Source organism: Vulpes lagopus, chromosome 19 (genome assembly GCF_018345385.1).
Source record: "Vulpes lagopus strain Blue_001 chromosome 19, ASM1834538v1, whole genome shotgun sequence".
NCBI lineage: Eukaryota > Metazoa > Chordata > Mammalia > Carnivora > Canidae > Vulpes > Vulpes lagopus.
Genome location: NC_054842.1, coordinates 17,443,297 through 17,461,575, shown reverse-complemented (window position 1 = coordinate 17,461,575; position 18,279 = coordinate 17,443,297). Strand labels below are relative to the sequence as shown.

The window sequence follows — 18,279 nt, the reverse complement described above, 5'->3', positions numbered from 1 at the left end:
TGACAGAGGAGCTGGAAGGGCTCACACTCCACACATGAGACAAAGTTCCCAATCAGCCATATCCTCAGGGCAAAATTGAGTCGCATAGCATCTTGAATATGTCCAATCTTGTCTACAACCTGAACTGGACCAAAGTCCACAGTCCCTCAACCTCCACCAGTCTTTAGTTGTCATGATATAAGTAGTTTATAACCACCATATTTTCCCTTGTACTAAAATAGTGGGCAACTCTATTGCTGGCCAAAGTAAATGCTGAAGAAAGGGATCACATGTCCTATTCATCTTTGTATTTCTACCCTCTCTTCCTTCCCACTGTGTGTTCGCTCTCTTTCTTGCACATAGTAGATATCCAAAATTTTACTTATTGAATTTAATCCAAATTTTCCAGCCAACATTAAATCTGATGTTTGCAAAGAAATAGAATAGGAAGCTATACCAGAAATGGCCCTTAGATGTAATTCTTCTGTAAGTCTGAATTTAGAGGGAAAAGGGGAGGAAAGGTCATTCTGGCTATTTTAGCAAGGTCATATGGGGTGAGAAACAATGGAAGACCTTTACACTTAAGCCATCTTTGACCCAACCCTGCTTTTAGAATAGAACTGAACGTAACAATCTGTCGGCAGCCAGAGGATGACATAAAAGGATGCCCTTGATGTTCAACATTCCTAAATTCTTTCTCATACTATGAAAGCAAAACAGATCTATAATCATCTCTTCCTAGTTTGAAGATTTCCAGGGACTACTCATCTTGCAAGCCAGTAATTCCATCCAATCTAAGATGTCTCATTAATCACTAAGAATTTGAAAAGGTTCTGACAAGAGATTTCTTAACTTCAGAATTGTTAAGATATTTTCAACTGTTCGATGCCAACCCTTGCCCAATTAGTTTCCCTAACAATTTCTGCATCTAGTGCCCTCATACTGGGGACACAGCAACATCTCTCACATCTTTAATACAGGAATTATTCTTCCTTCCTTAAAGTATTGACCTGATAGTCTATCGGACATCCCTTGAAGAGTCCATGATGGCTATCTTCAAAACAAATTAAAGAATGTCATTTCCTAATACCATTTCAGGCATAATTATTCTGCTACTAACCACTGTTCTACTCTGTTCAAGCTCAAGAAGAAAACAGTCCAGGACAACCCTAGGTCTTTTGTAGAATTCATTAATCTTTCTTTCATTTTTTTTTTAAGATTTTATTTATGTATTCATGAGAGACACAGAGAAAAAGGCAGAGACATAGACAGAGGAAGAAGCAGGTTCCCTACAGGGAGCCTGATATGGGACTCAATCTCAGGACCCAAAGATCACAACCTGCGCCAAAGGCACTCAACCACTGAGCAACCCAGGTGCCCCAAATTCATTAATCTTTCAACAACCTTTGAGTATACTGTCAAGAACTGAACAGGGAACCAATTCCATAACCATGATAAAGATTTTAGGTTTTTTGTATCATCTAAGCCAGTCTAATAATCCTCTGCCTGAATCAAGTACAAAGGCAGATGCAGTCCCAATCCTGGATTGCTTTACACCAAACCAATGTATTTGGCAGCCAGTGTCCAATACTTAAATAACATAATATTAAATAACCCCCTTCAAGCGATCAAATCATAAGACCATCACTTAGCCATTTTTAGTAACTGATTCATCATGGAGGACCCACCAGGATACTATTCTACTTAAAGTCAGTTATTGCACTGGACCAAGTCAGAGTTTTATTTCGGTCAAGGCATTAAATTATTAATATTTCTCCTGTTTTCCAGAATAGGAGTGATTTTTTTCCCATCTCACTGGGGCAGAATTCAGATATCTCAATCAAGTCCCAAAGAAATGGGGAAGAGTAAAGGTTCTTTACAGGCCTCTTTTCAGCGGATGCTTGGGAGAGAGAGCCTGGGCCTCCAGATAAGGGTAGAAGGCAAGACCCACCATGACACAATGTTGGTAGCCACCTTCATATTAGGCAACTGCATGACCAGCTCTCACTTCAAGCAGCCCAAATGAATAGAAAATTCAGCCTTGACTGTAATCTACCTCTAGTCAATGGCTCACTGAAAACCCCTGATGTTTGTGAGACAGAATCTAGAGGCCTTGCTAATCCTTCTCTACAGGCCCAACATTGCATCTGTGTTAAGACAAGAAGAGCAATGGAGAGAACATTTGATTTGTACCTGAGAAGAAATATCATCATAGGGCCATGCTTGGGGATTACACATTCATCCTTTCCCCAGGCAAGGCTGGGGCAGCCCATTTAATTAGTTCTGTATCAGCCACAAAAATGTGCCATGAGGATGTTGGTCATCGATTTATCCAACGTCTGTTTCATAAGGACGCTGGCAATAAACTCCTTCTGAGTATTCAAATTTAAAGTAAGAATAATAAGAAAAGGGTAGCCCGGGTGGCTCAGCGGTTTAGTGCCGCCTTCAGCCCAGGGTGTGATCCTGGAGACCTGGGATCGAGTCCCACATCGGGCTCCCTGCATGGAATCTGCTTCTCCCTCTGCCTGTGTCCCTGCCTCTCTTTCTCTTTCTGTCTCTCATTAATAAATAAATTAAATATTTAAAAAAAAGAATAATAAGAAAAACAGTATAACATGGGTGTTTTCCCATTTTACCTTATCTATCATAATATTTGGCTAAATGCAGTACTTAACCAGAGTGATTTAAATGAGATTGACTGCAACGCGTAGTCATTTGCCTCCTTCTAAATGATATTTGCTCTATTTTATCCTTTAAGTATGTTGTGTTCAATCTCATAAACTGCTTCAAACCATATGCTAGAAATAAGACATACAAGATATGCCATTCTTGGGTAAATTGTTGGTCTTTTCTGGGGTGATCTTACCTGCAGATGAGTCTATTTTTCACCAAGGCTGTAAAGATCTCCTGAAATAGTTTATGCTGGGGATGTTTGCTGAAGTTTCTCTCATTCTTGTAGTTTATACTGAGATGGAAAAAACAGAAAAGCATTTTGTAATAGAAATTATTTAGGCTGCCTCAAATTTCCCAATGCAGGCAGAGAACACTTGTATTCATGCAGCTATTGAAGGATTCTCCAGATTTAACATAAAACTAAAGGCACACATCAACTGTTAAAAGAAGAACTAGAAAATCAACTATAAAGTTAATAATAAAGATTACAATCGAGCATATATACTTCATTTCACCATCTTATTCCTCATAAACGCTTCATAGCTGAACTTGTTCAGACAGGGGAAAGGGGGATAGAAAGAGAAAGAATGATGAGAGCACATTATCTAGATACTGTGCATGAGGCAGTAAACAATTCCCTCTTCTTTTATTGACCCACAAACCCACCAACTGCTATAACTATTAACACCAGTGCTAATTGTACGTATTTCCTTGTAGGTAATATGGATTTATTAAATACAAGCTAAACCCCTTCAACTGTGAACATTTCTGTGGTTGCTGATTGTTTGCATGTTATGTGTGTGTGTGTGTGTGTGTGTGTGTGTGTGAGTGTGTGTGTATGTGTTTAACAAAGTCTGGAGGTATCCCATCTTTAGCTTCTTTCTTCTGATATTATAGCTAATTAAAGAGGTTATAAATACTGTAAAACATTCCACTTTAAAATTGGGAGAAGATAAGAGATAAATGCACAAAATGGTGCATTATATTTATCATTATAAAATATATGATGTACTATTTTTGTGCATATTAAAAAGACCAATTTTAAGACCAGGTCAAATAAGCTAGAATTACATGAACATATCACCTCAAAGGCAAGTTCTATGACCTTATATTGTCATTTGTATTGTGCTGCTTTTGCAGTCTTTCAGATGTCACTGGACAGCACATCCCTACCCCTTCCAGCTGAGGGCTGTAATGCAATCTTAGTACATGGACACTAGTAGGCTGAATAGGTAAGAATTTTTAAAGAATTTAGTGTTCCCCACTAAATGGTAATATTACCATTAATATTTAATGGTAAATATACACCATGTCACATCATGTGACTTTTGTGGACTATCAAATTCATTGTCATAAAATGACAGGAAGACAAAATCTAGGCCAAATAAACAAACGATCATCCTAGAATATTCATCTTGATATTTCACGCCATTCATTATTTACATGGTACTTAGTACCAAATGACGTCAGTCAGTACATGGTAAACCTGAGAGAACATGCTCCTGGAAGGGGAGTGGCCCACAAGAATGTCCCACTTCTAGGAGGTCTAAATGGCGACAGGAGAGATGAACCTGAATTGAGGGTTTCCATGTGAAAGGTGAGGTGCAATCCCTTCAACTGAAAACCTCAGTTGCTTTGTCAACCACAATCCTTAGCCACCATATCTGTTTAGTGCAAATGCTTCTTTTAGGCCTCCTCACGGCTGGCAAGGTATGAGCAGACCAAAACGTTAAGATAAAGCCTGGAATCAGCCAGGTCAATAACCTGGAACCACTTCCTCATGGAACAAGTGCCAAAGGCATCTCAGCAAGGTGTCCTGAAATCCCCAGGTCGGTTCCACCTGCAGCCATCAAGCTGTATTTACACACTATTTCGGGAATGATTTAAGCACTAACTAAAAGTATTAAGTTAAGAATCCCCATGGTAAATTTTGAAACAAATTTAAATTTTAGTTCCTGTGACCAACCAAGTTTTGGGCTAATTAGAATAGGTTGCTGAAGGCAAAGGAGATACCAGATTCTTACCTAAAATTTTCAAGTTCAACAGCTTCGGTGGACTCATGCCACTGACCTCGGGTTCTATGTCCACCCACCTTGATGACGTGCTCGGACTTCGTCATGCTATTTTGGGCACTATCGAAGTTAATGGCTGGAAGCTATAGAAATAGAAGCATAAAACCCCTGAGGATAACAATTCAACACAGGATAAGACAAGTAACAAAATGGGGGGAGGGAGGTAGTTGGAGGCCAGATAAAGGGAATGAGGTGTTTTTGTTTCCCAAACCAATTAATTAACATGATAGCCAAACCAAATGTAGTTTTCTAAGATTTAAACATTTTTGACTTAAACATTTATTCTCTCTACCTTATGCTGCTTTACTTTTCTTCATAGCTTGTAACGCCATCTGCCATATCTTCCAGTTATTCATGTATTTTCAGTCTCCCTTGATTATAATGGCAGCTCAATATGAGAAGTACTTTGAACATAGTCTGGTCTAGACCTTAGGAGTTTTTGAAGCTTCTTGGGTGATTCAAATGTGCCATCAGAATGGAGAGATTCCAGGTTCAGCTAGAACTCTCTGGTACAGCGTGAAACCCCAAACTGATAATAAGTCATCATTCATTCTTCAACATTTGTCAATCATACACACTGCTTGCCAGGTGTTAGAGATATAAAAGTAAAGAAGATTCTATCCCTTTTAATCAGTCTGAACATCCTGACTAGTCAACCATATTTATAAAAGTCATGAACTCACCACAAGAAAAGTAAAAATTTGCTTAAAAAAAAGAAAAAAATTGCTTAAATTAACCGTAACAACTCGAGTATGTCTTCCATTTACAATATGAACTGGTAATTATCTATGTAATAAATTATAAGTTATCAGTATTAAAACAGTTTAACTTACCAGTATCTACCTATAATTGGGATAACCCTGAGAATTATTTTTTGTACCATGGTAAAACTGAGTATAGTGCAAATACCCTATTGTTTCCAAAGTACAAATGAAGGTTATTCTGTAATTAGTGAAACTATTACAGATAAGGTAAGTAAAACATAATATAAAAAAATAAAGGATCCACTTTTCCATTATATTTATAATTATTAAATGAAGCTACTATATGTTATACATATATTATTCCACAAAAACATGTGACACAAATTCACATAAAGACCTCATTCATCATTGCCTTATCCAAAAAAAGTATATTTGACTTCCCTTTAGGCAATCAGCTTATATATAGAAAGACATTATAATAAAGACATTGTTTTATGGCTAGCAAAAAAAAAAATCCTTCATCATATGCCAGCTACAGTTGAATTCTCAAAACATTAATAATAAATCTTTCATCCTGTTAAACTATCTTTCTATCTCAGAATAGTGGGCCAATCAATCCAAACACCACAAGACAAAGGGCCATGAGCACTTCAGAGAGTAAGGCTTCCTGGCTAAGAGAATAAACTCTAGGCCAGGTGCCTTGATTTAAAACTACCAGTACATAGCTACATGATCTTGGAAGCGTTACTGATCTCCCTGTGCATTAGTTTCCACATCATCAAAATGGAAATAATAATAATAATGATAATAATAATAATAATAATAATAATAATAATAATAATTGGAGGCAGAGTTATTATGAAAACTAAATGAGTTAGAATTTATAAAGCACTTGCTATGTGCCTGGCATAGTGTCCAAGTGCTTTATACTCTTAATCCTCATGACTATTCCCATTGTACAGATGTGTCCTTACAAATTAGATGACTCCTGAATATAACCTAAATTATATTGACCATGAAGTCACAGCAATGAGCAAATGTTCCTATGTTACACTAGAAACACACTAGGTAGCAAACAGAAAGTGGATTTTCCAGGTCCAAGGTATTTCAAACCCCCTGCCATTACCACAACCCCCAGATTATTGATCACAAGAGGGAAGGTAGCCAGCACAGAGAAAATAGCTCATTCCACTTAGGGAAAATGGGTAGAAAACTGTCAGTTTGCGGCCATTCCCTTTGTCGGGAGAATAAGCAGCCAGAATTGGGAATCAACTCATGGAAACTCAGTAGAAAGATGGACTTGACAGCTATAATTGCAAAGACCACAAACTTAATAGTAGGAACCTTGAAGCAACCAGCCCTCTTCAGAGTCCAAAACCCTGCCTTTTCCCTTGTCTCCTCAATTCCTCAGGTTCTCTGTATTCTTCATCATCTACCGTAGAAGGAGGTCCAATAAAATCTGTGTGACATGGCTCTCCACCTGGTATTGTCACAATCAAGGTATCCACATGAGCCACCCCTTACAGATTTCTTCACATTAAGCCATTAGTTCTTTTAAAGTATACTATACTGACAGATTATTCTTGTCAACCCAACTTCTGAGACTTTGGACATAATAAATATACCATAACACAAATTGACATAGATAATTTTAAGGTATGTCCTGTCCTTTCCCACAACTGATGGACTTAAAGGCACTTAGATTTGAAAACCTCTTCAAAAGGCACAAAACCCAACCATCATTCATCCTCATGACCACCATCACTGTAGATGATACTTACATGGTGATCACCATATGGCAGGCACTATTCTAAGTGCTTTGTGAGGATTAAATATATTTAATCCTCATAACAACTCTGAGATAAATACTATTTTATAAATGAGAAAACTAAGGTACAGAGGAGCTAAGTGACTTGCCCCACAGTCACATAGTGCAAGGGGCAGAGCTTGTATTCAAATCTAGGCAACCTGCTTCCCTCTCCAACATTCTCAGTCCTCTACCAGCTATGCATGTATCTCTAGTGATGAGAAACACTATCCTGAGTCAGCCCTCTTGCTTTTCAGAGTTCCCGTCTTGCCCAAGGTTTTCTTCATACAGAGATGAAAATCTGTCTTGTCTCCCTGTGTTCAGATCCTGTCTTCCAGTCCAGCATCATTTCTTTGCATAATATTTGAAAGAACTAAATTGTTTCTTTAAACATGTAGGGTGGCTAGTTTTGAGGGAATCCCCAGACTCCATGCTGTGAGGACAAACAACCCTGTGGAGAGGCCTCCCACCTACAAACGGCACCCACTTGCCAGTCCCCAGTCAGTGTTGAGAGGATCACAGCACCTAGCGGCAACCCCATCAGAGACCTGGACTGGAACTATCCAGGCAAACTGAATTCATGACCCACAACATGGGTGAGAGACAGTAAATGATCATTGTTGCTTTAAACCACTAAGTTTTAGAATGATTTTCTATGCAGTATTTGATAATAGATCCAACACAGACTAAAATAAGAATCCACAAGTCCATATAATATAAATAAATAAATGAAAAAGCAAAATAGGTCAGGTAAATATAAAACTGTGCCCCAAGTTCTGGCTGCATTTAATTGGTCACTTGTCCCAGAAACCACTGTAGTGTTTGACCACTCCATGCCTGGGCATGTGCTGCAGACTGTGACTCCTGATCACATTTCAGGGCTCAGCTCAAACAGCCTCCTGGTAAGCACCTGCCCCAGCCTTCCCAGCAGAGCTGTTCACACCCTCCCTAGTGGCATTACTAGAATGAACTCTCCTATAGCATTTACCATACTGGTACAATGTCTAGTTTACATATCAGCCTCTTCCCTTTGAATATGGCCACCCTAAGGACAGCATTACATCTGTCTATCTTTGTGTTTTTAGCACCTGTCACAGAGCCTTGCACACATTACATACTCAAATGCAAAACAGTCAAGTGAACATTTACTTTATCCCCTGTCTCTTTGCTAAACTGATTCATTATTCACCACCTCTAGATGAGTTCATCTATTCTGCACTTTTGTTGTAAACACTTGAGAACAGGCTGCGAGAGGAGTGAACAGGGTTTATTCTGGTAAACAGTAAAGGAAAGATAAGGTGGGCCATGGACTGGGATGCCAAGAATATTTCAGAGTATTCCAGACAGACTTTTATGGGCTCGAAGACAGAGGACAGCTATCTGTGCTCTAGAAAATGAGAGGTGCCTGAGCAGCTTGAATAGAATGAGTGGAAAGTAAAGAGACTACAGATTGAAGCAAAGGACTTTCCTAAAAATGTGATTGTGTCACCTCTGACTGGAAGTGTCAACATTCCCTATTGCTTATGGGACCAAATACAAAATGTGTAGATGGGCTTTCAGGCACTGCACAACCTCATCTAGCTCTAGGTACCACTACTTCCAAAAGAAACGTCTGGTCACCATTTTACTCAAATGCTTGTTATTTTCTTTAGATACCTGATTATTTTACTCACTTCACTGATATGCCTTTCCACCAATTCCACTGATGGAAAACTAGCCTATTTTTCAAGAACCATTCCCTTCCTGTGATTTGAGCTAGGAGAGGCCTTCTTATGCCTGTCAAAATCCATATACCCACCATCTGTACCATTCCTTCAGGAACCATGTCTTGCCTTGTCATATGTGATGACTGTCTTTCCTATGCCTTATCTCTCAGAACACAGGAACTGTGCCCTATGACTTTTCTTCCCACAATATTTATCAAAATCACCTGTATTTCAAGGTATATAATGGGTCTTTACTGAATTCATTTGTTCTTTCTTCTACCTTTTTTAGTTATTGCAAACCAATTTCTCAGTTCCTTGGTTTTGAATGTAAAGGAAAAGAAAGCTGAATTCCAGCTTTCAGTAGATTACTTCAAGATTTGTGGAAAGTTCTGGTGAAATCTCCAACTAACTTTGTTACTTCACTCTGCCTCAACAAGCTGGAGCAATTCCTTTCCTAGAATTGTCTTTATTAGGTTATGATTATTCTAACCCTGCCTCTTCAGTGTGTCTGTCCCCAGTTCTGTCCCACTGTGGGACTGTCCCACAGAACATCAAGCTCTAATGTGGTTAAACAAGGCACACAGAGATACACAGAGCAGTCCAGGCAAAAAACGAAAGTAGAACATTGGAACACAAGGAAATAACAGGGAAGTGGCTTGGCACATTAGAGATTCAGATAAAAGACATTCAGTTCTTTGCAATTCTCTGCCTAAATCGCAAAGTAAATTTCCTCTGCAACTGATTAATTGGCCATTTTGGTCCATTTGCAAATAACAGGCCAGGTCTTGTTACATCGGAAATTTAGATGAGTGAGCCTTACTCCCAAATTTCTCTTTGCAAATTGACTGCTAAAAATCTCAGATCCAAATGTGTGAGCCACTTTGCATATTTCAATGAGCATCTCTGTGTGCCTCCCTCTACTTTGTCTCAAACCCTTGTTCTTCTTTCATTTTTGGCCCTGGTTTTAATTTATGATAAACTGTCTTACTTTGTGTACCTTTGTAAAACCCTCCTTACATTCTTTCTAGAACAAGCAAGATATAAATAAATGCTTGATTTATCCTTTCCAATATCTTTCTTCTCCACACTATTTTACTGAAAGGAGAATAGGGTGTTCAGAATAACATGCATTATTTCAAAACTAAGGATGCATTAAGGTTTGATCAACAGAATTAGGAATGAATTTTGTGAACCTCGGGACCTTCATATCATTGAGGGCATTTTCATTTTTTTCTTAGAACCACCTACAGTCTGAATAATTCAAGCATTACAAATATGCATTTTTGTACATGTAGAAGACCTTATAAAAAGCTAATCCATGTGAACTTGTCAGACAACAGACTGCAAATTCTAAAAGTGGTTAAAGGAGGAACTATTAAATTCACTTTAGTTAACCTGGCTAGATGTTAATAAGAAAGTGGTGTTGATAGGAGACACAATAGATCTAGTCAGAGTGAGTTTTAAAGTTGGAAACTTAGGGGATCCCTGGGTGGCTCAGTGGGGTTCAGTGCCTGCCTTTGGCCCAGGGCATGATCCTGGAGACCTGGGATTGAGTTCTATGTCAGGCTCCCAGCATGGAGCCTGCTTCTCCCTCTGCCTGTGTCTCTACCCCTCTCTCTTTCTCTACGTCTATCATGAATAAATAAATAAAATCTTAAAAAAAAAAAGTTGGAAAATTAAATGAAAAAAATCACCATTAGTGGGATGCCCGGGTGGCTCAGTCAGTTGACTGCCTGATTCTTCATTTCAGCTCAGGTCATGATCTCAGGGTCATGAGACTGAGCCCTGCCTCAGGCTCTCCACTCAGCACAGAGTCTGCTTGGGATTTTCTCTCTCCCTCTCCCTCTGCCTGTTCCCCCATTCCACCTCATGCTTGTGCGTGCTCTCTCTCTCTCTCTCTCTCAAATAAATAAATAAATAAATAAATAAATAAATAAATAAATAAATTTAAACCACACCATTGGTGTTTCTTTTACTCTGGCCATGAAGTTATACATGCTCATGATGTAACCCAATTATTTTAAGCCATAATTCAATTTGACAAAAACTGACCAAGAGCTTACCAAATGGAGGATACAATAAAACAGAGGCAAAGTCAAAGTTGCTGGGAAATATATATTCTCATCTGGAAGTAAGACATGTAGACAAATGTTTCCAAAACAAGGAAGAACATAGTGCTACAACTGTGAAAGAAAGTGCTTTGGGAAAAGAAAGCTCACTTCCAGAATGCAAAATGAATGCTTTTTTGCAGATGTGGTGTCACTAGTTTTGGGTCCTACAACTCGATTATATTTTATAGGAAAAAAATTTAGGAGAAGGGCAAATTCGGGAGAAGGGAATAGTCAAGGGAAAAAGTAGAAGACTTTGACATCGTGGTTACATCTTAGAATGTACAGTGAGAAGGAATAGGAACTACAATCAAAACCATATGCTGAGTTACCTTGCTCATCATCCAAGAAAGAAGGAATGTGATTTGGAGTAACTGTCCATGAAGGATTATGGGCAGCAATCGGGGAGATTCTTTTAGCAGGGTAGGGATAGACAAAGAGCAGTAGTGACTGCTGATGGATGGGAAGAAATTGCTCCTGAGGGCCATCATATGAATAGCAGAGAAGAAGGACTGATAGGTGAAAAGGTATTTTAGGACTATGTTTACTCCAAATCAGGGATCCGAATGTCTTTTGAACTGGAATTTAATTTCCCAAGTCATTTAAAAGGTATCTCAGTGGCTAGGCACATAGATTGCATAGATTGCAAAGATGTAGAGTTTGGGTTCAGATCTGTAGTCCAACCACCAGCTTGCTGTATGGTCTTGATAAAGCCACTGAACTCTCTATGCCTCAGTTTCCTAACTTATAAAAATGGGAGATGTGGTTAACTAAACAGAGAGATGCAGCAGACACATAGTAAACATTCCCTAAACATGAACTATATTATTTGGCCTTTATGTGCCATCAAATCATTAGAAGGTCATCCTTGACTATAAATAAATAGATTAAGATATTATTGTTCTCTGTTAGTTTGATGGATATATCAAAATCCATCAAGACTCCTACTACACAAGCTCTTCAACAAATTTACTTGAACAAGTATAACATAGTAGACTTTGGTGCCAGGTCACTGCAGTTCAAGAACCTTCCCTACCAACTAATGGTGCTCAGTGTCTACTCAGCTGTTCCCCAAATCTTCACCGATGGCCTCTAATCTCATGATTCTCCAAAGTCTAACAAAAGTAAAACCAAAAAGAAAAATTTGAAGATAAATTCAAGTAGAGGTATCATTCTCTCTCCATGTAATAAAAAGATAAAAATGCTATCATAAAAATAACCAAGGGGAACCTGAGTGGCTCAGTGGTTGAGTGTCTGCCTTTGGCTCAGGTCATGACCCAGGGGTCCTAGGATTAAGTCCTGCATCAGCCTCCCACCGGGAGCCTGCTTTTCCCTATGACTATGTCTCTGACTCTATCTATATATCTCTCATGAATAAGTAAATAAAATCTTTAAACGTAAATAAATGAATAAAAATAAAAATAGCCAAATTCATTCCTTTCCCCTCTTTTCGGTGAGACAAAATGTGCAGCAAGCATCAGAGGCAGTACTCTAGGAACTGGGCAGCATGAAGAGGGGTGGAGGGGAGTAGAAAGGACACTCAATAGTCAGTGTTTGGAAAAAAATCAAATTCCCTAAAGCTTCAAAGAGTCAAATACCAGGCATTCAATAATACAGTATGCTGTTTCTAGACTGAAGGGCTTTGGTAATTAGGACACATGGCAATAAACAGAAAATAAAGTAGAGCCCAGGACTGAAAGGAGAATGAAAAGGCTATAGATGCTGAGTCTTGGCAGAACCTGAACCAGGTATGAGAGAAACAGTCAGATGAAGAAAGACGAAAAATATTTAAGAACTAAGAAAAGCAGATATACTATTGTTCATAAAAATGTTAAATTGGGGGCACCTGGGTGGCTCAGTCGGTTAAGCATCTGCCTTCAGCTCAGATCATGGTCTTGGGGTCCTGGGGTTGAGCCCCATGTTAGGCTCCCTGGTCAGTGAGGAGTCTGTTCACCTCTCTGCCTCTGCCTCTTCCCCTCAGCTTGTTCTCTCTCTCTCTCTCTCTCTCTCTCTCTCACAGACACACACACACAAATAAATAAAATCTTTTTTTAAAAATGTTATATCAATCCCTTTGGAAACATGTGAGTTCTCTTTTATTAATGCATACATAGTCTTTGAAAACACTACCTGTTGTTTGCTTGACTGGACGTTCAAAAGGCAACGAAGTCTTTTAAGATCTGAATAGTCCCTAGGAGAAAGAAGAACACAGTGTGAACCAACTGAAGACTCCAGGTGAACTAGTCATCCCCACTGATGGGCATTGCCTCTCCAAGGCCTATCTTATAGACGGAAATGTATACACACTAAGCATTTCCTTTAGAACTCTAGAAAAGATCAAACATTTCAGTAAACACCAAACCCAGAACAGCCATTGTCAAGGGTCTACTCTATTTCTCAAGAAGCCATTAATTCTGGTTGCCTACCACTGCCTGAGTTAATAATTAGCAAAGACTCAATAATGGGTTACCTGGTGGTGATTCCTTGTTTTTTATCAGTTGATTTTTCTGTGGTCTTCACCTTTTTGTCTTGATCAGGCATTGTAAAATATCAATGCCCCAGATTTAACATTGCATGCCTTTCAAAATAAACCAGAGGGGAAAACTTTAGTTGGGTTTGTGCTCCAAAATATTCTCATGCAAGTCACTTTACAATACTTATTTAAATATGCAAAAAATAACATTCATTTATAATACAACAATAAAAATATTACTATGGGTAGCACTTAGGGGCATCTGGGTAACTTAGTTGGTTGAGCGTCTGACTCTTGATTTTTGGCTCAGGTCATGATCTCAGAGTCTTGGGATCGAGCACCACATCAGGCTCCGTGCTCAGTGGGTAGTCTGATAGAGATTCTCTCTCTCCTTTTCCTTCTGCCCCTTCCTCCCTTTCTATAATAAATAAATAAATATTTTAAAAATACATAAGTAGCATTTATTATTTATCACTCAAAGGCCTTCAGATACATTTGGGACATAGTTTATAGGTATAGAAGCCCATGAGCCTTTGTTTTCTGAGTCATCCTTGATTTCAAATATTCTGACCCATTGTTCTAACAAATACACTATTCTGTTTGTCAGGAAAAGTGCCCCCATTGAGGTTTTCCCTAAAACATGTATCTGTAAGCAAGTACCGTAAGTCCAACTAATGCTTTTATGTCACCTTGCTTGTCTTCTCGACAGGTATCCTTAACTGTATGCTTCTAATTCAAGGGGTTCCTCCCTTATAATGGGTCATCCACCTAAAAGCCCAAAGGAAGCCCCACCCAGCTGCAAATAAGCATTACAGTGTCAAGGGTAATGCACAAAACTTCACTGGATTTCCAGAATTCCTAAAGCTTTCACACTGCCACCTGAATCCCCAGGTGGGCCAAGTGTAGTGACAAGCTCTTCAGCAAGAATTGGGTCCATCTTGCACAGCCCCTGCACTCATTCAACCTGTCAAGAGCAAGCCAACAGGCCCCAAAGGGAGTCACTTACACTGAGCCCCAGGCCACCAAACTTCAATACATTTTTAGCTCTCAGATATGAAAACTTAAACTAGCCAATCAGGAATCATCAGATCAGCATTAGTTAAATAATCTGCCTGATATACCCATGTTGTTACCCTTTAAAAAAAGTAACCTTGCAATACCCAATCTATTTTTTGACTAGTATAACTTCCTCATTCCTGCTCCTTTCTGCCTATAAAGCTCCTCAGAGTTCCTGTCTATCTGCTAGAATGGATGTTGTTCAATTCATGAATCACTGAATAAAGTCAGTAAGATCTTTAAAATTTACTCGGTTGAAGTTTGTTTTTAAACATTCTGGACAGTGAGGATGGCCAGCCTGGGAATACAACCCAACTGGCATTTCAGTCTTCTGGATAAACTTGGTAGTCATCATGGTCACCCTTCCCAGGATAAATTTTAATACTATTTTCCACTCCTATGCAAAATATAAGAGATAAGGCAGATTACTTAACCAATGAATGAAAAACAATTTACTTGTTTGCCCTTTTTAATCCATTTCTGATTCAATTGTTTTAATTTCCAGAATAGAAACAAGCAAACAAAAAAAAATTGAAGATACCCATGCTTTCAGTCACATAGCAAATACAAAATTAAATATGCTATTGGCTTAATTTGATTAGATGTAAAATTTTCCAACTGTGCTTTAATGCCACAGCTTGACTTCAGAGTTATTTTCAGGCATGAAAAAGCATGTTATTGTCTTATAATTGCATGCCTCAATGTATTGTGAAATCGAAGGTCAAATCCAAGTGTTTCAGAGATATTTAAAGGCAAAAGGAATGTGCCAATGGGTGTTTCACTGCAACAGAATGGAGCGAAACTTTATTTTGTAAAATGTACAAAGACAGTTTATCTAAGGATTTAAAAAATAATTGTTCCAGAACAGCTTTCATATTTATGACAAAAAGGTGAGCTGGAATTACGAGTTGGGGACTAGGCTCTCTTCACAGATGCACACCCCAAAAAGCATAATAATGATATTTTAGGATTGTGCTTAGGACATAACACCATGGATTCATACAATGAAGAAATATTTACTGAACATTTACTATATCCAATCGCAGACTGAGAACTGCCAAAGGTAAAACAGGCTATCACACACATATAATTCCACCACAAGCAAATAAAAAACCCACTTAATGACTTCAAACTATGGTTTGTGATGTATTCAGATAAAGATTGAATTCACATTCATTTTTCTGTAAAAGAAAGAAGGAAGAAAGGGAAGGAGGGAAGACGAGAGGGTAGAAGAAAGGAAGCATGGATGACGATCTGCAAATAATTTTTAAAAGCAAAAGATCTAAGTGCTTTTTATATTTGGATATTAAAATGCTCCAAAAGTTCTAAAATAAATGGAAATCCAATCAAAATGAATAGAATCTGATTTTACTTTTCCTTCAAGGACTGAGGGGAAAATGCCAGATAGACACATTGGCCTGCTGGCTTCCATTTCCTGTGCAAACCAGAGCTACATACTGTGTCAGAAGTAGGAAATGAAAGCCACAAGCCACAAGGATTAGCACAGGAAAATGTGTGGAAAAGCTCGGACATAGACTTCTTCTGCCAGAAGGAGAGCACATCCACCCAGATCATACCTGCTAAACACCCTGTCTTATTCCCTTGTTTAATCTCCATAATTTGATTGACCTGGTGTGTGAACAGGAAATAATCATCTAATAGTTTTATCAGTTTAAGGTGAATGTCTACTCTGTGAGCTGGAAGAGTGAGAATAGATAACTCTCTGGAAATGTTTCACTTAATTAAACAGTAAACAAATCCACCAGAATCAGTAGAAACAGATAATTGCCTTCAGATAATAAACAAAATCCTTTCCACTTGATGACTGTTAAAATGGAAATTATTCGGAAGAAAACTTTGAGAAGTTGGAAATGCTCTGAAATATTCCACCTAATCCCATTTTAAATGAACAAAAACAATCACAGTTATACCAGTGGTTATAATCCAAAACTAGGGATGAGGGGAAAGCAGCTCACATCTTAAGTAAAGTTGCCCAGAGGCCAACAACTTACTGAGAAAGTACCCTCCAGAGAAGTCAAGCAAGGGTGCTACCAAGAGGTCTCCAGAGGGCAGCCTCAGTGTGATTCCAAGAGGAGCTCTGGAGTATCGATTATGCCTCAGGACTGTCTAAACCTGAGGGGAGAGAGCAGTCTTGCATCTTTCTGGAGCCTTCAGTAATTGGGTAAGGGTCCCTGAGGGAGGTCATAATTCCCCAGACACTCCTGTCTGGGGGGTAGAGGGACTCTAGGAGCTTACGAGGAGTCCTCCAAAAAAAGAGACTCAGGAACTGGCTATAAGAAGCAAAGAAATATTGAAGGCAACACCCAACACACCAATAGTCCTAAAGGATGAGGACTTGGGGTAGGATACCCATGTCATCCACTGTGATCACCAACCCCAGTGGAAGAGCTGTGGACAATGACGGTACAAGTATCTTGCTCGGGATACACACTGAGCACAGTCTCAAATTTCCCACCTTTGCATGACCTCTCCATGACTTTCATTTCTCTGATACTTCTACCCTCTCCCTCTTGCTCACTTCCCTTCAGCCCTATTGGCCTTGTCCCTGGCTCAGGAACATGGCAACTCCATGTTCCTTCCTGTCTGTAAGCCTGGACACTTGCCACTTGCTGTTGCTCTCTCATCCTCAGGCTTGCTCCTTCGTGTCATTCAGGTTGTCCCTGCTTTGGTGCAAGCTCCTCTGATGAACCACAGACTCATCTGTACCACATCACTCTGTTTCATCTCCTGAAACTCACCAACATCAGAAATCTTCTTGTCCATTTTTTGTTTCCTTGCACTAGATCGTAAGGCTCATGTGAGCAGAGACTATATCTGTTTTACACGCAAATATATCCCCCATGCACCAAACAGGGCACGGCATGGTACAAGCACAGTACAAAACCTCAAAAAAATATTTGTGTCATAATCTACAAGGAGTAGCTAAGGTAGCTTTACCAAAGTTCATGAATTATTTTCTTTTTAACAATTATTTTAGGATATTAGGATTAGAGCCAACTTTAACACTCCAAACCTGGTACTCTTCCTCAGTGCCCGGGGGCAGCTTGTACTCCCCCACTTTGCAAAACTGTGCACAAAATATTGCAATTGCATGATTACCGCCATGAGACCAGGAATTGGACCTCCCTATTCACCAGACACAAGGAAGGCAAACAACAGATATTAACTCTATAAAAAAAAATTAATGGATCAGTGGATAAAAGGACTATTTACAAAAACAAACCTGTGTCATCACTCCTTTAATTCAAAAATCTTTCATAGAGCTTCCTCACAAATCAAATCAACTGAGGAACATTTGTAATGCTACAATATTCTTGAATGTATTCAGGAATTATCTCAATTATTCAGTCTTTAGGAGGTAAATTAGAGTTCAATATAAAATAATATTCATGAACAGTGCTTTTCAAACCACCTATGAAGTCTCTTGTAAATTTGTAATCTATCATGGACTGATACTTTTCTTCCATATCCTGTTTGGCAAGATAAATCCACTGATCATGTACGTGGATATCACAGCAATGTTGAATTGCTGTAAAGATCTCTAATCACTCTCAATTTTGTACTTATTTCCTCATGGACCAGTAACATAGCTGTCTGAAGACCACCCAAATATCCCAGAAAACTGAAGTCTCTCCTTTCAAATAGCAATATTGTTCTCACAGTAACCCTAGAGGATTCTC

General features: G+C 38.8%; 1 protein-coding gene across 8 annotated transcripts in view; it reads right to left on the bottom strand.

Moving 5' to 3' along the window:
• The window catches only part of NEK10 (NIMA related kinase 10), a 230,932-nt gene that overhangs the window by 201,805 nt on the left and 10,848 nt on the right, over positions 1 to 18,279 (bottom strand). For 7 of the 8 annotated variants that reach the window (XM_041734504.1, XM_041734495.1, XM_041734497.1 and 4 more), the window contains 4 exons: positions 13,520 to 13,627; positions 13,180 to 13,240; positions 4,677 to 4,807; positions 2,846 to 2,944 (listed from right to left, as the gene is read on the bottom strand). In XM_041734504.1, coding sequence (XP_041590438.1) covers positions 2,846 to 2,944; positions 4,677 to 4,807; positions 13,180 to 13,240; positions 13,520 to 13,590 — 362 coding nt within the window. In that variant the 5' untranslated portion in view covers positions 13,591 to 13,627. Of the gene's footprint in view, positions 1 to 2,845; positions 2,945 to 4,676; positions 4,808 to 13,179; positions 13,241 to 13,519; positions 13,628 to 18,279 lie in introns of those variants that run through there. The other variant, XM_041734501.1, reaches the window with a different exon arrangement.